Genomic DNA, 27,768 nt, shown 5'->3' with positions numbered 1-27,768 from the left:
GTATAACTGGCTTATATCAAAGAGCATAAATCATAATAAATTCTACTAATTGTTTGTCTTCTACAAATCTGAGAGTCAGAAGGAACCTAAGAAAAAAGTCAAACCTAATTCCTCCTTTATTTCACAGATAAGTAGATGAGAGTAATTTGCTCAAAGTCATAACAAAACTCAAACCTGATATATTTCAGTGTTAGCCATGCTATATACCATGCTACCAATTCTCAACAAACTCTCTCTATGCATTCCCCACCATTGGGATATCCAAAGTAAAAAGAAATACCCAGAACACAGAAAGAATGGAAAGCTGAGAAAATGTATTTATTAATTACTCATGTACAGGATGCAATATAAAGCACCTTGATGCCTTATAACATGTTTACTTTATTTTATTTATTTATTTTTTAGCGCCTACAGCACCTGGTCTTCCTAGGTGGTCTCCTATCCAAGTACTAACCAGACTCGACCCTATAACATGTTTACTTTAGATCAAGACTTCTTAAAACTATGGAAAAAGAAAGCTAAGAAGGGTTGGGCCTGGTAGTACCTGGATGGGAGACCACCTAGGAAGACCAGGTGCTGTAGGCTTAAAAAAAAAACAGCTATGGAAAAAAGTTTTGATTGGTATTTCAAGCCTCATATGTGGTACTTATTATTCAAAATATAAAAAAATTTACACTCCTTGTGGTCCATAAAACACCCGCAACTGTATTTTTCTGTCTTTATAAATTCAAAATGGCTACTATATAAAAGAATATTTAGGGTAAGAACCATTTTTACTCTGAACTCTACAGTATATACTTTATTATGACATGCAAATGGTAATGTATGCTGATGTCTACAATAAAAGAATATGTTTAAATGTCAAAGAAGAAATACATTCACAGCCAAAAAAATTTATATGGTTACTAAAACCTTTAATATTGGAGATAGAAAATGCCCCATACCATTTCAGAACCACATTTGCTGGAATGAACATTTCCGATGGACTTGGTGTCATCTGGGCCTGAGAGATAGCAAATGATGAAGCAAAATTGTAGAAGTTGTCCAACATCTTTTGTGTGAACTGAAAAGTTAATAATGAACAGATTAGTGGGTTATACTAAATATTCTATTTAGACTTTAATATTTTAAATTGAAAATGTTCCCACATTTAATTCGGTTTTAAGGACTGAGTTCTAAGAAAGTCTAATGCTGAAAATTAAGGGAGGTCATAAAATGACATTATGGCACAAAAATCATAACAATCTGCCTTTCGTACTTTCTTTATAATTCTCAAAGAACTTCTGTTATCAACTGTTTTAAGTTCTTAACATATTTATTTTGGAAAAAAAAGGGAAAAAAATTTTCCTTCAAAGTATCTTCTTTTATCTCTATCTCTGTTACCAATTATGCCCATCTCCTCAAATACCACCCTCCTCAAATCAAACTATTTCCTCCTATAAAACAGTAACTATGTCTAAGAAGTCTGTTGCCAGAGAGATAAAACTTAAATATAATAAAAGAACAACTGTTTACTTGCCATGAATTGTAAGGAAGAGAAAGGTAACACTATTCCATTTCCTCTATTTCCTGGCCTGTTTCTTCTCATTGATCCTCAAATGGGCAAATCCACTAATATCCTTCACGACTCCTTGGCAGAAGCTAGAAGTAAACTGATTCATATTTCTTGAGAACCAAATGGGTTTAAGTGCTAACCCCAAAAGTAAACAAACTACTAAAGATAATACTACCTTCTAGTCACTCAAAAAGTCTTCCCAGTATCACTTTCGCAGAAACAGAAAACTAGCCAAAAAGACTCCTGCTGTCTCTTTTTTACATGAGAGGAAATGTCTTATTAGTTTTTGTTTAATAATATTAAGATAATTTAATCCAACAGAATCTACCATGAAGGCACCTGAACTAATATCAGAGTCCTGTAAGATCACTAAAAGATCAGTATGGGGGTGAGAGGGAATCGACAACAACCCTCCACACTAGCAACAAAAATTTTTAAATGTAACTTTAAATGAATCCAATTCAGAATAGAAACAAAGTCTATAAAATACCTCAGAAGGATACTGAGACAAACTGATAATAAGATTTCTGGAAAATATTCTAAGACTATTGAGACAGAAAAGAAAACAAAGGAAGGGACCTATCTACCATGTGCAGCAGATAAAACAAGTTCACTGATCAGACGAGCTAATGTGATAATGGCAGCAATTCTCCCCAGATTAAACTTATAAATACAATGTTATTTCAACTAAATTCCAACGAGGTTTTTCATGGAACTCAACAAGCTGATACTAAAATTATTCTGAGGAATACCTAAGCCTATTTTGACGATTAGGAGGAGGGATTTTGCCTACCAGATATTAAGACTTTTACTTGCAAAGGGACAGGCAAATAAACTAACTGGAATAAAAGAAAGAGCCCAGAAACAAACCTAAGCATACGTGGCAATGTGACATATAACAAAGATGCTATTATTCAGAGTAAAAAAAAAAAAACAACTAACTACTCAGTCAATGGAGATAAGATAACTAGTTTTCCATAGGGGAAAAATGAATTTAGATACCGTTCTATACCACAAACACAATTCAAGAAGGAAATGTTAAAGCTTTAAGAACTAAGAGCATAACATCACATATCTGGGCAGGAAAGGATTTTTCAAATACAAACAAAACCCCTCACAAATCATAAAGTAAACAACTGAAAAACCTGTCTACATAAAAATATATTAAGTCTATCTGCAAAGGACACCATAAACTATGTTAAAGGCAAGCAACATGCTAGAGGAATAAATTTGCACCATATATAATAGGAGGATTATTATCCAGAACACATAAAAGTCTCTTCCCAAAAAGATAAAATTAAAAAGTACCAAAAATAACACAATATAAAACTGGGTGAACTATATAAACAGTCAATTCCTATAGAAGAAAATACAAATGCAGACCAAAATGTGAAAAGATGCTCAACTTCACTAGTAGTCAGAAAATATATATCAAAACAACAGATACATTCTAATTTTACCCATCAGGCTGGGCAAAAATTTAAGGTCTGATAAATAAAAGTGAGAATGTATAAACATCTATTGATACAGAAATTAAAAAACCAACTGTGGCTCAAACAATGGCATACTATACAATGAGTAAAACAAACTAGATCTATTCCATGTATCAGCACAGATAAACCTTTAATGTTGAGTGAACAATAACGGTAAGTAGAAGTTTGTGTAGTATGATAACATTTATATGCATTTTAAATATATACAAAAGAGTAAATTAACAAGAGAGAAAAACAGAGGAACCAGAGAACAAGGGATCCAATAAAAAGAAATAAATTTCTACAGTAATGGTGAAAGGAAATAATACCGTGGCACAGGTATGCAACAGCTGAATAATCAGTCCACAGTAGAATGAAAAAAAGAGGAAGAGAGTTCTCAAATGTTTCTAAGACAAATTTTAAATTGCTATATTTAAATACATTAAATGGAAATTTACACTTGGCAGAATTTATGCATAAATTAGAAATGGAAACACGAATCCATGCAAAGGAAAAAATGAAGCATTTACTAACCAGGAAAAATGAAGTTACACAAGAAATGTAATCATACCATTACACATGGCTCAGCTCTAAAAATATTTTCCTAATCATAATATTGAAAACTCTGAATATTAATTTAATGAAAATCTATATTGGAAAGGTAGAGGAAAAAAAGACATCCATGTTTATTGGGGAGCAGAGAGCTAAGTCATGTTATGTGCCACGTACTGATAAGTCAATAGAAAACACCTACAACGGATAAACAGAAAAGTTTAAGTTTTTCTGACATGGAAGAAAATACAGAAAGAAATAGGTAAAAAAATAATAATAATGGGGGAGCAGAATATAAGAACTATAACAGAGGACCGCTGTTTTACATGTGTGGCTATTTGACTTTTTAAACTATGTACATGTACCACTGGTAAAAAACTAAAATGAAATGAGAGTAAGAATATAAACTAGACAAAAAATAAATCTAGGTAGAAGACACATGAAAGTCTTCATACATATCCCACTATACAGAGAGTTCTACAAAGACAGGTATTATTACATTTTGTCTACTCATTTTTATCTATTTGTGCTTAGAAAACACCTGACACAGTAGGTACACAATAAATATTTGCAACCTGTACTTTACTGTATACTTAAAATATTTCACAATAAAATGTTTAATAAAAATACATAAGCTTTATAATACCCCTTTCTCCACAGGAGATAAGTTCCAAGACTCCCAGTAGATGCCTGAAGCTGCAGATAGTACCAAATCCCATATATACTATGTTTTTTCCTATACATAAATACCTATGATAAATTTTAATTTATAAATTATGCAATTTCACAGAAAAAAATTCATTTTTACTATAGATCTTAGCAACCTCGGCATTTTTTTTTTTTATTAAGTCAAGAACTTTTCACTTCAAGGAAGCACTTTATAACTTCTCTTTGGCAACATCACTACTTATATTTTGGGGCCATGATTAAATAAAATAAGGGTTGAACATAAGCACTGTGATGCCAAGACAGTTGATCTGATAAGCAAGACAGCTATATACAGCATGGATATACTGGACAAAGGGATGAATTCACATCCCAGGCAAGACAGAAAGGAACGGTGAGAGATTTTATCATGCTACTCAGAACAGCATGCAATTTAAAACTTATGAATTGCTTATTTCTGGAATTTTCCATTTAATATTTACAGACCGCAGCTGACCACAGGTAACTGAAACTGCAAAAAGCAAAACTACAGTTAAGAAAGGACTACTGTAATTTATAAATATACAGAATGAAATAAATGTCTTGTCCCTCTCCAGGAATAAAATCACTTTGGTATATATTTTCCAGATATTTTTTCAAATACAGTCTATATGAGATACTATAAATAACATTTTACAACTTCTTTTTCAGCACAGTCAATTTTTAAATTATTGAAAAAAATCTGAAGACCCAGACTCTGACATTCTTAATTTAGCCCATTCAAAAAGATCATGTGACAAGCCTGCCTTCAAATTCATGGCAACAACCCTCAAAAGTGTGCTGAGCAGCAAACCCATATGGTTTCCCTAGTCCATTCACCCTCCTCCTCTCCTATCAAACTTATTAGTAATCTTTTTAATTTATATTTCCAATATTTCCTTTCCTCTTGATCTTAGCTGATGACCTCTGCTTCCTATTTTAACTGAGCAAATAGACGGAATCGAGATAACTCACATAAATTTTCATCACCAAACTGCATCTGTACCTATACCCATTACTATAAACACTGTCCATTACCCTATCTAGTCAATACCTCCAAATGTGCTCACATTTCCTACTCAAGGACAGCCACTTCTGCAATTCTCCCTGCTCTCCTGCATCATCCTTTTTTCTCTCCCGAATGCTTCATTCCTGTCAGTCAAACAGTATATTATCTCCCATTAGAAACGGAGGTCAGGGGGCAGGGAGGCGAGATGGAATTCCTTGTCTCCACAAGCCTTCTCAAGTAACCAAACTATCTGCCTGCCATCCTTCATAACAAAACTCATCAAGAGTCATCTACATTCGCCATTTCCATTTCTTCCTCTCCAATTCACTCAGACTCTCAGACTCAGTCCGAACTCCCCTTCTACCTCTCTGAACTCTACTCAAAGTTGTTAATGACTTCTACCTGCTGAATCCAATGGTTAATTCTTAGCCTTCATTATCAGCAATGATACTATTGATCACTTCCTTCTTAAAAACCAGTCTTCACTTAGCTTCCAAAGTACCATTTTGGGACTCCTCCTATTTCAGGCTGCTTCTTTGCTTTTATTTCCTATCATCTTCTAAGCTTCTCAATTTTGAAATGGCCCTGAGCTCAGTCATTGATCAACTTTTCTATTTATAGTTACTTCTCTAGTGATCACACTCTCTCAAAACTTTAAATACCATCTCTATACTGATGACTCCCAAATGTGGATCTTTATCCTTGACCTCTTTTTGAACTCTAGACCTGTCACTTCCAATTGGATATCTAACAGACATCCCAAACATAGTATAACCAAAATCCAACTCCTGATTCCACTCCTAACCCATACTTGTTCTTTTCGCAATATTCCTCTGTTCCATTCCTCAAGCCAACATCTTTGGAGCAATAGTTGATGTCTCAAACCTTTATCTCAGACCTCGCATGTGACCCATGCCATGAAACATTACTACTTCTATCTTCAAATGATCTCCAGAAATCAACTACTTTTTATCACCTCTACTTCTATCATACCCTTTGGTTCAAGTCATCATCTCTCATATAAATTTTCGCAAGAGCCTCCTAACAGTTCTTCATTCCATCTTTTCCCCACTAGTTTCTCTCCAGACATAAAAGCGATCTTTTTTAAAATGTAAGTTAGATCAATTTACTCTTCTGCTCAAAACTCTTATGTTTTCTCTTCCAAACAAAATATAAGCCAAAGTCCTTATAAAAGGCAATGAGGGCCTATATAATTTATCCTGCAGCCACCTCCCCCATAATCTCCAACTTCATCTTCCGTATCTCATCCTTGCTCACATTACTCCAGCCACAAGGACCTTCATGATATTCTTCAAACTTTAACAGATTTCTACCTCAGTGCCTTTGTACTAGGTATACTTCTGCCTAGATCATCTTCTCCTTCAGGCCTTTGCCACACAGAAGTTAAAAGTCAACCCTTATTAACGACTCCAAATCAATCTTTAAACTCAGTGACTATACCTGTTAGTTGAAATCAAATCCCAATAAAACCATTTTTACTATGCTTTTAAGTTTTTTTGATAATAGTGCTTTGGTGTTAGTTGCCGGAGAAAAATGTGATTGATTGCTTGAGACTTGTAAATTTTCCTTATATACAATCTCCATTTTTTTTTTAATCATTCTATTAAAATTTTTTACACAGAAAAGGAAAAGTCAACCCATATAAATTATATCACTTTTAAGCTCCATGAGGACAAGGATCTTGCTCTTCAGGTTCACAACTATACACTCACAGCCTAGAATACTAATTGTGAGAGGGAAAGAGGAAAACTTAATATTCGAACCCATTCTTATCACTATAAAAACTTAAGTGTCATAAAAGCATTTACAAATTTTAAAATATAGAGAAAGCTGACAAACTGAAAATATCTGTGGAAGCCAATAATCTGTCATATATGTTTACCTTCATTTTTACATTTTCTACCACCAGGCTAATTTTCAACGTATAGAATTTTTAAATTATTTTAGAAAAGAATGAAATGTGCATTGCATTACCTGAGTGAATGAGTCAACTGAGGATACAGCAGCATTACCTACAGGAGTCTGCTGAGCCAGATTGTCCAATAATTCCACTGAAATTCCAATCTGAGCAACAGATGCAGTTCGGACAATATTCATGGCTCCAAATGGGTGTTGGCTTCCTTCTCCTGAAAGAAACCAACATGTGTCACATATTTCAAGTTTAACTTCCATCCATACAAATTCCTTTGTTAGTATGTGAAGAACTTCTGGCCTAAAAAGTTCTGCTACATGAAAGTTTATCTCTTTTCAGATAAATGTAAAAAGCTATAAAGTTTTTACCGTATTAACAAAGAGTAAAATTTTTACCGTATTAACAGAGTAAAATTTTCCCCACCAGAAAAATAGCTGTTATACCTTTCTAAAACTTATTAATACTGCAGCTTATTAAAATGTAAGAAAATTATTTTTTTAAATGAAACTGATAAAATTTCCATTAGAAATAGAAATTAGATAAGTTAGATAAAAGATCCTTAACGCTAATTCTGAGGGAAGGATTTTTTTAAAAGATTTCCAGAATTAGTTTTAACATTTCCTGATTATTCCACTAAAGAAAAATCTTTAAATTGCATTACTGATAAATGACATGGTATATTTTACTAAATGTCATGGATTACCCAACATCTGATGAACTGTTATCAAATAGGCAATAAAGAAATTTGCAGCTTATTCATGAAAGATATTTAATAACTTTTCTCCTTTATGTTTTATAATATATTTCATATTTTCTCCTTTAAAATATATCAAGTATACATCTGATCTTATAAGTGCCAGCTAACTTATACATGGAAAATAGAGGCCAATTTTATTAATCTACATAAGACATAATCAGAAAAGTTAGTCTGATGAGATGAAAAGAACCATACAATGAATAGATTTTTGGATTATCTGATGTTTTTATATGACTATTAAATATTTAAACAGATATTAAAGAACAAAATTCTGAAACAACACACATTCCTAATAACTACATTCAAGTATAAAACTATCCTTAAATTTTCAAGCATATGAATAAAAACTTATGTATTTTTCTGTGCTTAAAAAACACACACACCTCACTAAACATGACTTATTTTCAGTATTGTTTTAATTTTCACATATTTGTGAATTTTCCACATTTACTTCTATTATTTATAATTTCTATCAATGTGGTTGGAGAACATACTTTCTATGAATTCAATCTTCAAAATATATTGAGACTTGTATTTTGGCCCAATAAATGGTCTATCTAAAGAAACAGTCCATGTGTACTTGAGAAGAATGTGTATTCTGCTGTTGTTAGAAGTCTGTTAGGTTTAGGTGACTTAGAGTGTTGTTCAGGTCTTTTATTTCCTTGATGATTTTCTATCTAGTTGTTCTATCCATTACTGAAAGTAGGGTACTGAAGTTTCCACTATTATTGCTAACCTATTTACTTCTCCCTTCAATTCTGTTAGTTTTGCTTCGTGTATTTTGAGGCTCTGCTGTTAGGTGCACATTAAGTTTATACTTATTATATCTTTTCCATGAATTGACCCTTTTATCATTATGTAATGTCCTCCTTCTACCTCTCATAACAATTTTTGCCCTCACTCTATTTAGTCTCATTTTAGTACAGTCACTCCAGCTCTCTCTTGGTTTCTGCTTGTATACACCTTTTTTATCCTTTACTTTCAACCAATCTATATCTTTGAATCAATAGTTTATTTACCCATGTTTATTTAATCATGTTTATTTACCCATTCTGCAAATCTCTGCCTTTTAATTGCAAAGTTTAATTTTGTGTTAAATAGATACTTGCTAGTATACTATTTTAATTCTCCATGATTTCTTTTAATATATATATATTTTGTTATTTTCTTAGTGATTGCACTGGAGATTAAATTAACATCTTAATTTATAACAACTCAGTTTGGATTAATACAAATTTAATTTCAATAGTATACAAAAACTTTGCTCTTATATAAGTCCTCTCCTTTATGTTGCTATTGTCATAAATTACATTTTTATACATAGTATGCCCATGAACACAAGACTTACAGCTTTTGTTTTATGTAGTTGTCTTTTATAACAGGTTGGAAAAAAAGGAGGAGTTATAAACAAAATGTACATTAATACTGACTTTTATAATTACCTAGTTACCTTTACCTGTGTTCTTTTTTTCCTTCATGTGAATTCAAATTACTATCTCATGTCCTCTTATTTCAATCTAAAGTACTCCCTTTAGCATTTCTTGTAGGATGGGTCTTTTGGGAATGTCATTTCTCCTTCATTTCTGATGGACAGTTTTGATAGAGAATTTGACTAATAGCTTTTTACTTTCAGTCCTTTACATATGTAATCCCACTGCCTTCTAGATTCCATTGTTTCTGGTGAGAAATAGTTATAATCTTAAGGATCCTTGTATGTGATGAGTTGCTCCTCTTGCTGCTTTCAAGACGTTCTTTGTTTTTGGCAGTTTGATTATATGTCTTGGCATGGTTTATCCTACTTGGAGTTCATTGAGCTTTTTAAGCGTGTAGATTGTTTTTTCATGAAATTTAGAAAGTTTTAGGGTCTTATTTCTTAAATATTCTTTCCACTCCTTGTCTCCTCTCTAGGACTCTGATTATACATATGTTGGTATACTTTATGGTGTCTCATAGATCTTTAAAGCTCTGTTCATTCTCTTCATTCTTTTTTCTTTCTGTTCTTCAAATAGACATTTCAAATGAACTATCTTCAAGTTTGTTGATTCTTCTGCCTCCTCAAATCTGCTATTAAAATCCTCTAGAGAATTTTGTTACTGTACTTTTTTTTTTTTTAATTATTATTTATGCCTACAGCACCTAGTTTTCCTAGGTGGTCTCCCTTCCAAGTACTAACCAGGCCTGACCCTGCTTAGCTTCCGAGATCAGACATCGGGCTTGTTTAGGGTGGCATGGCTGTGGCCCCACTGGGGCACGAACCCAGACTTTCTGCATGTAAAGCAGACATGCTAACTGCTACACTATGGAACCACGTCCATTACTTTATTTTTTAGCTCTATAATTTGTATTTAGTTCCTTTTATAATTTATCAATATACTCTATTTGATGATACATCATTCTTGGGATTTCTTTCAGTTCTTAAGCACATTTGAGACAATTTACTTAAAGTTTGACTGTAAGTCCGTCCAATGTTTGTGCTTCTTAGAGACAGTTTCTGTTCATTTCTTCTGTGAAATGGTCTTACTTTCTTGTTTTTTTGCATGCCTCATTACTTTTTCTAGAAAACTGGATGTTGACTATTATAATGTGGTAACTCTAGCAATCACATGTTCCCCTCCCTTTCAGTGTTTACTGTTACTTTTTGCTGTAATTGTTTCTTTTTTAATGACTTTTCTGAATACTGCAAAGTTTGTATTTTTTGTCATGGGTGACCACTGAAGTCTCTATTAGCTTAGTGGTCAGCTAGTAATTGGAAAGAAATTTCCTTAAAATCCTAGAATCAAAAACTTCTCCCAGTCTTTGCAGATGGTCTCTGTGTGTTGGGACATACCTTCAATATTAAAGCAAAAAGTTTACAATTCTTCACTTCCTGCTTATGCAGAACCTCAAGGTCAACCAGAGGTGAGAGCATAGGGCCTTCCCAGGCACATGCAGAGCCCTGGACAAGTGTGTGGTCTTTTATTCCTAGGTCAAAAAATTTTAAAGCCCTTATTCTTCAAGGTATCTTATTCCCAGTCTTTCCTCTCAACCTTTTTTATTAGTCTATTTTTTGCCTCAACTGTTGTCACTACCTCAAACAGCAGTGACTAATACCTCTGCCTATATTTTTGACAAACACTTCCAGGGTAGTCACTTTAACATGGAAGATTTCAAGTTAGGTGAGATAAAGTCGAGTCTTTTGAATCAGTCATTCAGGGAGCCACCACACAGATCAAAACAAATTCATTCCAATTTTTTGTGAATGAGGTCTATTCTTCTCTCTCTACTACCAGTACCAGTACCAAGAACAGGGGCTATTATTTTCAAGGCTATTGATGAATTGAGGAGCAGGGGATGGGACCAGGGTACATTAAAATGCCACAAGATTCAGCAGTTTTTCTTGACTAAATGTTCTCCTGGTTGCTCTAAGCTTTGGGTCAGTCTCCAGAGTCCTGAAAAAGTTGATTTGTAGTTTTGGTCAGCTTTCTGCTGTTGTTGCTTTTATGGAGGCATGAACTTCTGTAGTTTCTTACTCCACCATGTTTATTGTTTTAAACTTAGAATTATGCTAAGTTCATAAAATGTACTGCTATTTGTCTCCAATCATTTCAGTCAAGGAAAGAGGTTCCATACAACCTTCTATTGCCTTAGTTATAACCATCCAGGGAGAGATCTGCCCAAGCAGAAAGGCTTTTCATCTCTAACCTTCATCTTTTATCACACACAAACTCTTGGCAAATGAGTAAGGCCCTTAAGTAAAACTGGCTAAGACCCATTGTAAAAGACTCAGGAAATATTCTGACTTCTTCATTTTAAAATTCTCTGGGACTAAGACAACTAAAGAGGGGAAAAAAAGAGAGATTCAAGTCTTCAACAATCTTTAATCTATATGGTCAAAGAGATCTACTGTACAATTATCATTCCTTTAGTCATTCTTATTCTCAAAATGAGTTTGACACAGTAATTGATACTCTCCAAGTACAAAGGTTCTTATTTGCAAACATGAAATAAAATACTGGGAAGAAACATATGAACATAGTATACAAATTTACAGTTAGTGCTCAATTTTGGATCTGAATTCATGACAGCCCAAGTTAAAACAAAAATCCAAAATAGTCTTATGTCAAAAAAAAAAAAAAAAAAAAGGAACAGCTGAGAAAGTAAAACATCTGACCTGCCCTGGTTTTAAGAAATACATTACATAAAGTCCTCAATAACATTCCAGTAGTAAAAGCAGCACCAAAAATTTTAAGGCTGTTTCTCAAAGTGTCTACCTGCAAGGTAAGTCAAGAACCTAAACACAAGGTAAAACTCAGAGAAAGAAATCCTACAGGAAACTAGTCCTTATCATTACTTCTGATTCTTCTTCTGGCAATTGCATTGTCAAAATGTAATACTTGAAACTGAAATTTTGAAACTTTTAAGGGCTCACAATTTGTTGAAGAAAAGATGGCTATTTTCTCTGATCCATAATTTGCAAAATATTATCATTTTTACATTTATAAACATTAGTTAGAATAATCGATCCAATCAATTTTTTTTTCTAATCACATTTGTATAAACACCCACTTTCAGCAATGTCCAATTACAACTGTATCTGATCAATTTTGGAACACAAACATAAGAAATGAAAATACTAGCACACATCCTCTTATCCCATAGCCAAGACTTTGTCACAAAATATTGTGTGATTACTTCTTCCTTGTTGAATGATAAAATGGGTAAAAATACCATATTTTCCTTTGGCCCTTAGAAATATACTGCTCAATTATCAATTTTTTTTAGTTTGAGAAAATTCACCTATGAGATCATTATCTGAAGATTCACAGTCTGAGATTTTGTTTATATCATCTACTTCACCATCATCATTAAAGCCTAGAATGCTATTTCTTTGTTTTCATTTTCTGATTCATGCAATAATTGTGAAACTTGTTCCTCTGTCAAGTTTTTTCTCTTTGCCATTATGAACAAAATATGAAAAATTATGAATTCCCAATTCTGTTCAATACGAGTGAAAAGCAGACAATGAAGATGGTGTCTCTGGTCTCCTTTTATACTTCTTGAAAGACGAGATAATACTTTGGACAGTGCAATATGAAAACTGGAATAATGCAATGGCAAACTAAGGCACACAGGCTAAATCTGGCCCAGACCTATTTTGTATGACCTGGAAGCTAAGTATGGTTTTTACATTTTTAAAAGATTATTTAAAGAAGAAAACGCCAGAGAGACCATATGTGGCCTATAAAACCTAGAATATTTACTAGCTTACCCTATACAGAAATATTTGCCAACCTCCGCTCTAAGTAATTCCATCATTTTTCCTTTTTCTTATTATTTCAACTTTTTTTTTTTTTTTTGCATAGTTGAGAATAACTGATAAGTAATGAAGAAATAATTCTTTGGATGAAATAGCAAGATGTAGAAAAAATAAGATCACTAATATCCTCAAATGCAACTTAGATTTATAAATTGTCCACAGTCTACAGCCATGCCACCCTGAACACGCCCAATCTTGTCTGATTGCAGAAGCTAAGCAGGGTTGGGCCTGGTTAGTACTTGGATGGGAGACCACCTAGAAATATGAGGTGCTGTAGGTGGTAAAGAAAAAAAGAAAAGAAAAAGATATAAAATTGTCCACAGAACCAATATGGTAATTGCAAGATAAAATGAGTTTAAAAAATACATAACTGTTATTTGGAAGACCTCTACAAAAGAATAAAACTCATGGTGTATAGTTCTTTCTAAGAGTTATAAGTGCCCCCAAAAGAAACTAAAAAACTAAAAGTGAGTCCATTGGTAAAGATATTATAGGTATTCATGGAAGCAAAGAGTTAAGAACTAGAGAAAACGGTTATGCCAAAAATAAATTATTTACTATGAAATGGCATTTGAATATGACTTATGCTAAAAAGCTACATAAAAACAGCTTAATTATTCCTGCTTAAAAGCCTTCTTAGTATTGAATATAAGTATTTAAAAAATTATGTATATATAATTTCTAAAATGTCTTTGCTTCACTTCTATTGATAGTCTGACAAGCCTGAATTATATTTTTCATATTCTGAGAAGAATGTGACTCTCAAAGATTTATCAACAACATTTTAAACCAGATAAAAATTGCAACTCATTTAACATTATATCTAGAATTTGGATGTCTGAAATGTGTCTGAACAAGCAATATTTTCCAAGCACTAAAGTCTATGCTCTCTATACATGCTAAAGCAGGGGTCCCCAACCCCAAGGCTGTGGACCATGGCCTGTTAGGAACTGAGCCGCACAGCAGGAGGTGAGAGGCAGGTGGGCAAGCAAAACTTCATCTGTATTTGCAGCTGCTCCCCAACGCTAGCATCACTGCCTCAGCTCCATCTCAGATCACTTGGGGCATTAGATTCTCATAGGAGCACTGGTCTCTGGTGCCAAAAAGGTTGGAGACCGCTGCTCTAAAGAACATAAAGTAAAAAATACAAACAGTCCCTACTCTCAAAGAGTTTATACTCTAATGGGGGCAGTAACAGTCACTTAACGTTTCTGAACAGGTTTCATTATCTGGGTGATTTTTAAGACTCCTCCTAGAGCTGTCTTTGATGATTTTACAAAAACCGAATAACTACTTCTTCAGCACCAACTATGTGCCAGGCACTATCATGCATTTTGCATTCATTATCACTAATGCTTGCAAAAACACTTGCACTATAGCTATTATTATCTCTCTTTTACCTGAATTCTCTAAGGTAAAATAACTTGATCAAGACTACTTAGCTAGTAAAGAGAATCATCAGATTCAAAACAGATCTATCAAGCTCCAAAGTTGATGCTCATTTGTTCATTATCCTACCTGCTTAGACCAAATTCTATGGTATGCACTCTTAATTGATTTTAACTCGTTATTTAATTCACAATAAGCCATTCAAGAAAGCCAGTCAAGAAATATCAAGGAGTAAAAGATTCTCATTCTGGCTCACTAGCCATTTCATGTGAATAGACTAATATTAGCATCTTGAGCTTTTTTTTTGTCCTTTCTAATCCTCCTTGACAAGCTGAACCCAATTTTAAAATGAAAACTAAAATAAGTTTAGAAGTATCTTCCTAGCATCTGAGCTAGATGAAATGAGAAGAGACCATATATTCATGTGTAGAGAAAGCCAAAGCAATGACATTAAAATATGGCAGCAATCCCAAACAGGAAAGAGCAGAATTATAAAGAAGAAATTCAAATGATGATTTATAACAAATTCTAATTTTAATATTTCTTAAAAATTCCTCTTGGGTGCTAAGCATTTTTTCATGGGTATTTTTAATGTCACTGACATGAAAGACAAAGAAAAGCTGAGCAATTGTGCCAAACTGAAAACTAAAAAAGTATAACAAATGCAATGCACAATCCTGATTGGATCCTAGGTGGAGGGAGGGGAGGGACTGTTATAAAAGGCATTACTGAGAAAACTGGCAAAATTTTAATGCAGACTATATATCAGAGTACTGTATTAATGTTAAATTTACTAAATATGAACCCTTTAGTTCCCTTCCCATTGGATCTGAACACTGGTCTTGGTCATAAAAGTAGAAAAAGCAATACTAAAGCTGGCCTCACAGTGTTTGTGGTCTATTATGTAGCATGTGGGCTAGTTTCAAAAAGGGTCAAAAAGAAGAAAAAAAATGTAAAAAAAATTTTGCTAAGATAATTATACTGTGATTACATAAGAGAATACCCTTGTTCTAGAAAATATATGCTGACGTATTTAGGAGTAAAGAGGCATGATGTCCACAACTCATTCTCAAAATTTTCAGAAAAAAGAACACACACACACACATCTCATAAACAACAAGTAGCAAAATTGATGAATATGGGAGAAGAATGTAAGAAATTCTTTACACTATTCTTATAATTTTTTCTAATCATAAAAATATTTCAAAATAAAGTTGTTTTAAACTCCTAATACAAAATATACATATATTTTTAAACATCAGAACTGATATGTTTAGAATTTCATTCCACACTAACTCAATCTCACAGTAAGGCCTTGGCAAAAAAAAAGATAAAACCCCACCATAAGGTATCTAATTTTCTCTGAAGGCCTAAAACATAAAATACTAACCAAAGCTCTACCACATTCATTACTCTGTATTACTGATTTAATCGACTATTTCTTATTTTTCTATTAAGTACAATCATATATTAAAGTGCTATAGACCAATAAAAAATAAGTTCCACATAAGTGTTTTCACTATATCTAACCTAATGTCCTACTCCCCCACCTGCTCTTCCAATCTTGGCCTCTTCTGTTTCCCATCTCCACATAATTCTCCACTGCAGATGTCACTGGAATTCTCCCTGACTGAGGCATTGAGCCATTTCCTCATTTTCTTGAAACATTTTACAAATAGTTAACCTACAGAGAAAAGGAAGGTTTCAAGTTGAACTTTGTGTGCATCAGAGTACGTAGATGTGGCTTAAACGAACTCTTCAAATAGTATATGAACTCTACAAATATTTACCTTTGATAGAAAAATGTATATAAATATGCATAAATATGTCCAATATAAATTCTTTCAGTTACATATTTTTGGTAAGAGGAACTGCTTCCACCTTCCAAATTTAAATCAAAATTTTAAACCATAATTTAAAAGATACTGTACTCATGTTCCCTGTGTAATCATGATCCAAAACTTCTTAAACTTAACATTACATGGCAACCTATAATTCATAGTTGTTAAAGGTTTTATTAGATGTTTAATTCATTATAAGTAGACATCAACACTCAGCTGACCTACTATATGAAATGTTGAGTTTTCTTATGCATCTTACAGTTTAATGATACTACTAAGGCTAAATATCACTTTCAGAAGTCAGGTAAGATATTTTAAGAAAAAAACTTCAAAAAGCACTATGAGATCTGACAATACTAACATCATAGACCTAGAACTACTTAAGTGTATATGGAAACTGGATTTCTAATTCTAAATACAAATACCTTTTGTTTTAGAAATGGACAAATATCAAAAAAGCAGCTATCTCTCAAAAGACTTCATTGAGAAAATTAAAACTACAATCCACTGAGAAAATTGCCAGTACAAACTGGACCAGATCCAGAAAAGCTCTGGGCCAGCTAGTCAAAGCAAAAGTGAGTAAATAATCCTTTTGCCTCTGCTCTGAAGAATGTGAAAATTATGATCTTTGAGAATAATATGTAGAGTGTTTATAATAGCCCTTTTGGCTTCCTACTATCCATATCTGACTCTCTCAGGTGCTAGTAAAAGCTGCGATATTGAACTTTGGTACAAAGATGATGACAATAAAGATAAATATCTTTAATCCAAAATAAGCACCAAAATGTGAATTTTTTCCCTAATGATTTTTGTCATTATATTCAGAATTCCACTAAGTGGATTGATATACCAAGAAAAGCTGAAGATGAGGCCTGAAAAAAATGATCAAATCCAGGTTCATAACTGTCAAACACATGTATTTGTTAATGTTCATTCACCGGACACTGTGAAAAGTTAACCATGTAGCACAGTCTCCAGAGCAACCACTAAAAAAGTAATGCAAAGGTACATAACTAAAAAGCCAAGAGAAGAAATATGTATTAAAAAAATAATAAAAACAAAAGAAGCGCCCCCCCAAAAAGGAAAAAGAAATAGATAAAAACTTAAACCTAACCATATCAATAATATTAAAAATAATATTAAATTTTATGGACTAAACACCTCTTTAAAAGGCAGAGACTGTAAGAAGTAGTCAAAAAAAGAGGCAGCGCCCAACTATATACTGTTTACAAGACACAGATGTAGGTCTAAAGTAAAAAGTATAGAAAAAATATAGCCTGTGAACACTAATCATTAAGAAAGCTAGAGAAGCTGTATAAATTTTAGACAAAGTAGATTTCACATCAGGAGATTACCAGAGATAAAGAGCATTTCATATTAATGAAATGGCCAATTCATTAACCTTACATATTCATAAAATAGAGGAAGAGAGAACAATTGCTATGCCTTTTCTTTTTCCTGCCTAATTGCACTCTTATTACTTGTATTCAACATGGTACTAGGAGGAGGCCTGGGCAATGCAATAAAAAAATAAAAAGAAATAAAAAGCATAAAAATTGGAAGGAAAGAAGTAAAAAGTCTTTTTCACAGATATCATGTTCCTCTACATAGAAAATTCTAAGAAGCTACTAGAACTAATAAGAGATTTTAGCAAGATATTCTACATATGTTAATCTTTCCTTATCCTTCAGGATACAAAGTCAATATACAAAAATCAATTGTGTAACACCACCAAATGCAGGCAAGTATGTAGAGCTACAGGTAATCTCATACATTGCTGGTGAAAATGCAAAATGGTACAGCCACTTTGGAAGGCAGTTTTTTTTACAAAACTAAACATACTCTTACCAAATAATCCAGAAACTGATATTTACCCAAAGAGTTGAAAATTTCTGTGCACACAAAAACTGATGCATGGATGTTTATAGCAGTTTTATTTATAACTGCCAACATTTGAAGGCAACCAGACATCCTTCAGTAGGTGAATGGATAAACTGTGGTACATCCAGACACTAAAAAGAAATGAGCTATCAAGCCATGAAAAGACATGGAGGAAACTTAAATACACAATACTAAGTGAAAGAAGCCCATATAAAAAGGCAATATATTATATGACTCCAAGTATACGACATTCTGAAAGAGGCAAAACAATAGAGATAAGAAAAAAAAATCAGTGGCTACCAGGGGTAGAGGTAAGGTAGAGAGGTGAACAGGAAGAGTGCAGAGGATTTTTAGGGCAGTGAAAATACCCTATGATATTATAATTATGGTTATATGTCATTATACATTTGTCCAAACACATAGAATGTATAACAGCAAGAGGGAACTCTAAGGTAAACTGTTGACTTTGGGGTGATTATAATGTGCCAATTATAGGTTCACCTTTGGTAAATAATGTACCATTCTGGTGAATGATGTTGATAACGAGGGAGCCTAAGCATGTGTGGGGTTGGGGTACACAGGAAATCTTTGTACTCTCTTCTCAATTTTGTTGTAAACCTAAAACTGCTCTAAAAAAATTAAGTCCTAAAAAGAATCAATTGTACTTCTATATACTAGTAACAAACAACTGGAAATACAAAGTATGATCAGAGATTTTGGGACAAAAAGCCAAAATGCCTGACAATAGGTAAACTATATCTATCAACAAAATGTAATATTGTACTACCATTTAAAACGAGTAGAAATAAGGACCATATGCTCTACCTCAGTGTTTCTGAAACTCGTGTTACCTTTTTTTTTTTAAATAAACTTAAAAATCTCGTCTTCTACTCACACTTCAGCCCACCTGAAGATCAGAATGCGTCTGTTCCTCACTTTGCTTGGTTAGTAGAAAAGGAGGAAAACAAAAAAGATGGGAAAACTAAATACTTAATACTTTTTAAACACATTATTATTTCACAAACCATTATGAAATAATATTAACTAAAAATGGCAGAAAACAGCAGTTATGACATATGAACTACATACACATGTAAAATAATGGAAAGAAATTTGAAAGTAGTTTTCTCTTTAAACTACTTTGGTAGGGGAAAAGACCTACTACATTTAGACTAATGAATCAAAAATGAGTATCCAAATCCTAATTCCTGCTCTATTTTAGGAACACTCTAAAACTTTCTAGATGTCAAGAGTCTCAACAGTAAAATTAAGAATTAGACTAAATTATTTTTAGGAACTTCCATTCTAACATTCTACGGCTTACTCTGTTATTATACTTGGCAAGAATATGCTCTATTAGTTTTTTATGTAGTACCAAGTACACTGTACCTTTGTTACGACTCTCTAAAAACTGCCATGACAATCATGATCCATTATCCACATTCAGTACCCTTTCTCCAGGCCTCTATACCACTTGTTTTAAAGCCATTTTAATCCAGGAATTCAGTTCCACTTCTAGGAGTTTCTTCTACAGAAATACAGTGCTAGAAAATATGTACAAAGATACATGTAAGAATATTTATTGCAGCATTACTAGTAAAACTAAAAAAATATGGAAACAACCCAAATTTCCATCAACAGGTATTTGTTAAATAAATTACAGTATTACCAAATAATATAAAACTGTTTGAAAGAGGTAGATGTATACATACTGCTTAAAAGTTAGCAGACTTTCTTTTCCGAGCAAAATATTAAATTCCTCTGACATGTGGCCTCTTGAAAACCAGAGGCTAATAATTCCTACCTGTTGTTAAAGATTAACTAGATAATACACATGAAAGCCTAGCAGTGTATTGCACAAGCAGATATTCAAGGTCTACCCTTTCTTCATCCTTTAATTATTGTAAAATCTTCCCGACTTCTCTGGATCTAATCTCAACAAGATTCTCCAAGCCATCCCAGATAATGATTTTCCTGAAACATTATTTTTAATATCATACTCTTGCTCAAACAGTTGCCTACCAAAAAAATTAAACCCCCAATTCATGACCATTACACAACAGCTCCACTTTGCCTTTAAAACCTTAAACTTTACCCCTGCCCATACCTCTCAAATAGGAGCCTATCATACCACTCTTAAGACTCCTCCTCACTGTCACTAAAAGGTGTAGGGCGTATTATTACTTTTGACTTTGATCATCTCCAAATGCAATTCTCATCTTCCTACTTTGATCCCATCCGAACCTGTTCATACTTCAAGTTCATGGTCCAGTCTCATCTTCCATAGAGCTATTTTCAATCATCTCAGCTCACTAATCTGTTCCTTTCAATACTGTCTTGGAGTGATTTTAACACACACATGTACAAGATCCTAAGATCCTACAAGAGGAGCCATCAATTTGAAAAGTATGTACTAAGAATGAAGAAGACAGTCAATAATTACTAGAAGAGTAAAATATACAACAAAGTTTTAACTACACAAGCAGGTACTTTTTTTTTCCCTGTAACTTATTTAATGGAAATGCCTAAAGTAATTCCTAGTATATTTTCCAAGCCTTTACAATGTAAATAAGACAACTTAAAAATCATGGTATAGCAAAAGACCTATAGTACCCATAGCTAACCACTTTTTTAAGACCCATACCATTTTTAATTTTTAGTATTATTTTTAATAATACACCATTCTCTAATATGAATAAGAAGTCTAACCTTTTATACATAAATTAAGAATTCTAATACTTTACGCTTCCAAAACATACTATAAAGAAAACACCCAGAACATTTTAACAGCATGTTATCATTTGTTTAATGTTGATAATGCACTAAGTCTCTAAATATTTTAAGCTGCTTTATTTTTCTTTCATAAAGCATTGTGCTTTCCCCATTACAAATACCACCTTGAAATTTTCAGAGATAAAACTATCAATAGCCATGTTATAATGGAAATGATGAGAAAATTTATTTTTTAAAAGGCAGAAGAAAAAAACCTAGTCATTATCATAATGGAAATAAATCCATTAGCCCGTACTAAATCAAGTATTGCTCTGGAATTGGGTTTTGGACTATTTTATCTAACTCTACAACAGAAAACATATCTCACTGAGTAATTATTATTATTAAAGTTTTGGCAAAAGCAGTTAGATTAATTCATTTTTGATTGCTGAATTTCCTCCAGGTTGGATGAATCTTAAGATCCCAGAATACCCATCCCTCAACTTTTTGAGTGTCACAAGAGAAAAGGGAAAAGACAGCCAAAAGCAATGCAAATAAAAAAGAGGAGGAGGAAGAAGAGAAGGAGGAGGAGGAGAAGGAGGAAGAGAAGAAGAAAGAAAAAAAGAAAGAAAGAAAAAGAAAGAGAGAGAGAAAGCATCTGCAGCAAGGAATATAGTGATAATCATAAACAAAAAAGAAATGTACCCCTTTTCAAACTCAAAATGTTGGCAAAGCTAGGGCAAAAGAAGAGAGGGCAAAGTGAGGACAACTGACAATTTAATTGCTATGTCTCCAGAAACAATCAAAGGGTCCTGGTCTACTGGCTCACAGCCAATATTAATCAATGCATATGAGTCTGGGTACAAAATAAGCCTACACTTTCCCACTATGCAAAAGGTTAATAGCAACTACGAGCCTATTGCTATATCAGCAAAACCTACCACTTTATTTTTAAGGCACTGCTATCATGTTCCACAGGCTCCTCAAACCAAAACCAAAAATATTACCTCTTTCCCTAAATTAGCTGCTCTTTTTCCTGTACTGCTCATTACTATATTTACCAGTATCCATCTAATCTTCTAGCATGTTTTTCAACTAGTAATTTGTTAAAAAAAAATACCATAACATCTATTTGTTTCTTTCCTTTTTAAGTCAATACATAAATATTCATATAAATACTTATCTGTATATGTTTATATTTTACTTTAAAATGGAGCAGTTTAAGAGCTTCCAAGTGAATATGCTTGATAATGGGATGCAGAAAAATGTGTCATCAGTTCCTCCTTTCAACAAATGGTATTGAACAGTTTGATATCCATTTGCAGAAAAAAAATAAAATTGAACTTCAATTCATACTTTGCACTAAATACAAAAACGTGAAATTGGATTCCAGATATAAATGTAAAATCTGAAACTATAAAACAAACCTTTGTGATCCTGCATTAGGCAAAAATTTCCTAGCCACAACACCCAAAAGCACAATCCAGAAAAAACAAACTGAAAAACTGGGCTTCATCAAAACCAAAAACTTCTGCTCTCTACAAAAGACACTGTTAAAAGACAAGCCAAAGGCTAGAAAAAAAATCTTTTCAAGTCACATCTTACAACTTTATTGAGAATATATACAGAACTTTCAAAACGCAATAATAAGAAAACAACCCAATTTAAAAAGTAGCAAAAGATCTGAACAGACACTTCACGAAGGAAGATATATCAAGAGCAAATAAGCACGTGGAAAAAATGTTCAATATCATTAGTCATTAGGGAAGGGCAAATTTAACACAACTGGATACCAATACACACCTATTAGAATCCCTAAAACTGACCATACCAAGTATTGGCAAGGTCATGGAGGGAACTAGAACTTTCATATATTACTGGTTGAAATGTAAAATAGAACTACCGCATTGCAAATTAGTTTGGCAGTTTCTTGAAAAGTTAAACATACAAGTGCCATATGATCCAGCTAATATACTACTAGTAGCAAAACAGTTTGGCATTTTCTAAAAAAGTCTAACATACAAATACCATATGACCCAGCCACTGCACTCCTAGGTATTTAGCTAAGAGAAATGAAAGAGTATGTCCATATAAAGACTTGAACACAGATGGTCCTAGCAGATTTTATGAACCAAAACTAGAACAACCTAAAATGTCCACCAAAAGGTGAATAAACAAATTGTGGTATATCCAAACAATAGAAAACTACCTATCAATAAAAAGGAATTACACATATACACTATACAACATGAATGACACTAAAAATAATTATACTGAGTGAAAGCAGCCAGGCAAAAAAAGAGTACATACTGTATGATTTCATTTAGATAAAACTGTAGAAAATTCAAAGTATTTTTATAGCGATAGACAGTAGACCAGTAGTTGCCTAGGGTGGGGAGAAGATAGAAAAGGGAATTGCAAAAGCACTAGGAAATGTTTAAGGGCGATGGATATGTTCATTATCTTGATTGTGGTGAGGGTTTTACAGGTACATACATATATCAAAATTTTCAAACTGTACACTTTAAATATGTGCAGTTTATTATATGTCAATATAACTCAATCAAGCTGTTAAAATTGCTAATTAACCAAAAAAAGGTTAATTTTCTCTGTTCTTTAAAATTTCCTAAGACGTGATAAAAGTCATGAAATATCAGTATCTGCCAAAAAAAGAAAGTGAAAAATTAAAATTAGGTCCAGTGTATCCTGACAGTACACCAATGGTTAGAACATATACATGTAAATAAATACACACAAAGATATCCATGATTTTATAATTCTTCATAAATTTTTTTTATTACTTCTGAGGATTGTTAGGGATCAACTCATTTTTTTAAACATTGGTATATAAAGAGAAAGATTCAAGCATTTATCCTGCCTTTCCTAATGATTCAATCCCTGGGTAACCAAATAGTAGATATGCAATTGGTCTTTACAGCTCATAAATGAAATGATAGAATTAGATTCTCATGTTGAACCCTTACTGAATTAACAAATCTAGGCACTGCATATAAATGGCTGCTAATTTCACAGAGAGAACTATATATAGGTACTTCTGAATCAAAAAAACATACCACTGCCTATAATAATCCTGCCAAAAAATTTTAAAAATGAATTCAAATAAAATCTGATCAAATCTCTAAATCCAATTAATTTACTGAAAATAGAGAACAGAGAATACACTAAATCTTCGATTTTTATAAATGACACTTGAGAGAGCTATCAACCAATTGGAATGTAAGGACCTTACATAGATGCTGATTGAGAGTATTTAAACACTTTATAATATATAAACAAAACTTCTGAGACCTCTGGAAATCAGAACACTTATTAGATATTCAATATTAAGAAATTATCATTTGGTTTTGTGATGACAGTTTTTATCGTTTTTTAAAAAAAGACCTTGCCTTTTATAGACATTAACATATTTACAAATTACATGTGGTGATTCTGGAATCTACTTCCAAATACTATAAGGGAGAAATGAGTGGGAATATAAATGAAATAATATTATCCATGAGTAGGCCATTTTTGAAGCTGGGTGATGAGTAAAGAGAGGTTCAATATTCTACTTGGTCTTCTTCTATATATGCTTGAATTTTTTCAATAAAGTTTTTAAAAATAATATACCTTGTTGAATCTACTTTGTAACTTTTTTATGTATACAGATGTAAAAATTCAAAATAAAAAAAGGTGGCTTAGGCCAATTTCTTCTCTCATATTGGCCTTGTCCTTTTTGATATGAAGGTTATATAGCTTCAAAATATAAACTGCGTAATTCTGCCTCTTTTCCTATTTTCTGACAGATAAGAACAATTTGTTTCATAAAAGTTTAGTTGAACTTTGTAAAATTATCTGGGCCTGATAGTTACACATGGAAGAGAGAGGTGTATTTTGAACTACTTATTTTAAATCTTTATTGACATTATATCTATTCAGGATTTTAATTTATTCTTGAGTCAGTTTTAAGATATTTTTCTAGAAAATAGCCAATTTCATCTGTTCCTGTCATTCTCAAATGTAGTGGCAAAAAATTCCTCATAAACGTTAATCTCTACTGTATTTATAATTACGTTTCCATTTTTAAATTTTTAATAACATTATTTGTGCCTTCTTTTTCTCTAATACATCTTTTCAGTGGCTCATTATCTTATGTCTTTTCAAAGAATCGGATTTTTATTTCATTACCCTCTGTTTCTTTGCTATCATTAATTTGTTCTTAGAATTATCATTTTCTTCTACTTTCTTGGGTTGCTTATGTTAAATATTTAGCTCACTCATTTCAAGCTCTCTTTTCACATATATGCATTTAAGTCTATTAAACTCTTTAGTACTACTTTACCTGCATTCAAAAAGTTTGATATGTGATGTTTTATTTGGTTTTGGTTTCTGTAGAAGTTTAATTCCCATAATCATTTCTTCTATGACTCATGAATTAAAATATTTATTAATTTCTAAACATGACAAGGTTTTTTCTTTTGATTTTTAATTACATTGCATTGAGTTATATATTGTCTACCATTTGCTGCAGCTTGCTTTGTGACTTGGTAAGTGATGAAATTTAACAAATGTTCTGTGTATGTGTATGATCTTAAAAATGTATATGACCTAATAATTAGTTGCAGGGTTCCATTAGCTCAAGCTTGTTAATTTTTATTCAAATCTTCCTTCACTGAGATTTACTGATATGTTGAGAGATATATTAAAATATTAAGGCTGTCCATTTATATTTGTCAATATTTTTTCTTTACATATTTGAAGTTATATACACACAAATTCATAACATTTACCTTTTCCTAGAAATATTTAAGTCTTCTTAGTGAATTAACTCATTCCTAGTGAATAAATCCCTTAATCTTTAATAATGCTTTTGCCTTAGTCTAAGTTTTCTTAAGATTAATATACCTATGACAGATTTTTTTTTTTGGTTCCTTGTGTTACAATATTTTAGACCCATTACTCAAAAACAAAAATATAAATATTTGTTTGCTGACTTAAAAGAAAAAAATTCATCCTGTGGTCTCCAATGTTTTCTCTGATAGTTTACTCTGTTTACATTTGTTTTGATAACTGATATAGTTGAAATTATTTCCTTATTTTGTTTTTAATATACTATGCGTCCCCCACTTTTTTTTTAGTTTTCCTTAAAATTCTAACAGGACTACTTGAAAGTAGAATCAACATTACTATCCTTTTTCTCAACAATAGGACCTCAGAAATCTTTAACTCAGATCACTACCCTTCCTGTCATATGTACTGTTTTCTAGTACGGCATTTAATTCTTGTGCATTTAAGTTATTTATTATGTTGTTTTATAAAATCAGGTTGTCCCAATTTGTCTACATGTTTACCACTTTCTTTGCTAACTTTGTGTCTTGCATCTTCTGCATTCTTGAGTCAATTTCCTCCTCTAAGTACAAGTACTTTTAGTAATTATTTCAGTAATGGTAAAGTCTACCTCCATCTGAAAATACTTTTATTTCTCCTTCATTTCAAAATGACAGTTTTCAGTTATTTTATTTTTCCTTGGTACTTTGAAGATATTAATCTATTGATTTGTGACCTCTATTCATGTTCTTGATATATCTGCTAAGCTAATTGCTGTTCAGGTATAAATGACTTGTCTTCTCTCCTTGGTTCCTTTATTACTTTCTCTTTATAATTTATGCCCAGTATTTTCATTAGAATGTATTGAATTGTCTATTTATATCTTTTCTACTTATAGATTATCTATTTAGTATTATTAGGCACAGCCACAGCGAAAAAAAAAAAGTGATTTGAGATTGACATTAATTCACTACATACAATAAATGCTCTACTAGGGCAGTGGTTCTCAAAGTTTAACATGCAACACAAATACTTAAGAAACTTATTTAAATACAAACTATTGGTCTCCATCCAGTTTGATTCAGTATTGTCTAGAGTCCTATCAAGAATATACATTTCCAACAAGTTCCCAGATGATGCTGCTTGTTATGCCTTAGGGATAAAAAATAATCTCATTGAGAAAGACCCTAGAGATCTGTCCTGCTTCTTAATCTAGAGATTAGTATTTATCATCAACTCTAAACAGTTTTTAATTTAAATATTGCTCTCTCCCATTTCTTCCCATAGAAGTCCAACTACACAAAATAATAGCAGCTAACCAGTCCATCATCTGCCCAGAACTGCTCCAGTTCTTCACATAGTCCTCAGACTAAAAAAATTTGATATCATTCCCCTACCTAAAATTGTTTACTGGCTCCTCTATACTGACAGGAACAGTTCTTTTTGGGGAAAGTTACATGAATGAGATTCAGAGTACTTACAAATTGTTAAGCTTTTACATTGTGTTTACTCTATGTTTATATTATGTTACACATACTTTTTATAATACTTTCAAGTAGGTCTGTGATCTAAACATGTTAAAAATTGTGATCTATTAAATTCGAATGAGTCAGTGTGACATACAAAGCTTTTTATGATCCATGCCTGCCTATCTTACCATTATATATACCCTGCCTTGTGCCATTCTGAGCACACCACACTTTCAAACTTTCATCATTATACCCATATTTCTTCTACCTAGAAAAGAAGGCCCCAACAGGCCTCTCAAAAGGCTAACTACTAATCTTCTCAAGATGTCCTAATATCACCTTTTCCAGGAAACTTTTCCCAATCTAATTAAGAGTTAATTGCTTCCTTTCT

The 27,768-nt window shown here is 32.5% G+C and overlaps 1 protein-coding gene, 1 non-coding gene and 1 pseudogene across 4 annotated transcripts in view; 2 read left to right on the top strand and 1 right to left on the bottom strand.

Moving 5' to 3' along the window:
- HIKESHI (heat shock protein nuclear import factor hikeshi) overlaps nt 1–27,768 on the bottom strand; it is a 32,911-nt gene that overhangs the window by 376 nt on the left and 4,767 nt on the right. For 2 of the 3 annotated variants that reach the window (XM_039848265.1, XM_039848266.1), the window contains 2 exons: nt 7,268–7,419; nt 945–1,063 (listed from right to left, as the gene is read on the bottom strand). In XM_039848265.1, the coding sequence (XP_039704199.1) occupies nt 945–1,063; nt 7,268–7,419 (271 nt within the window). Of the gene's footprint in view, nt 1–944; nt 1,064–1,519; nt 1,653–7,267; nt 7,420–27,768 lie in introns of all 3 variants that reach the window. The other variant, XR_005649720.1, reaches the window with a different exon arrangement.
- Nucleotides 13,420–13,538, top strand: LOC120590662 (uncharacterized; annotated as a pseudogene).
- Nucleotides 15,451–15,579, top strand: LOC120590697 (small nucleolar RNA SNORA61). Its single transcript, XR_005649752.1, has one exon. It is a non-coding gene; the product is annotated as a small nucleolar RNA SNORA61 (small nucleolar RNA).

The sequence above is a fragment of the Pteropus medius genome, unplaced genomic scaffold, assembly GCF_902729225.1.
Source record: "Pteropus medius unplaced genomic scaffold, Ma_sr-lr_union100, whole genome shotgun sequence".
In the NCBI taxonomy this organism is placed as follows: Eukaryota; Metazoa; Chordata; class Mammalia; order Chiroptera; family Pteropodidae; genus Pteropus; species Pteropus medius.
This window is presented reverse-complemented; position numbering and strand designations above follow the sequence as displayed.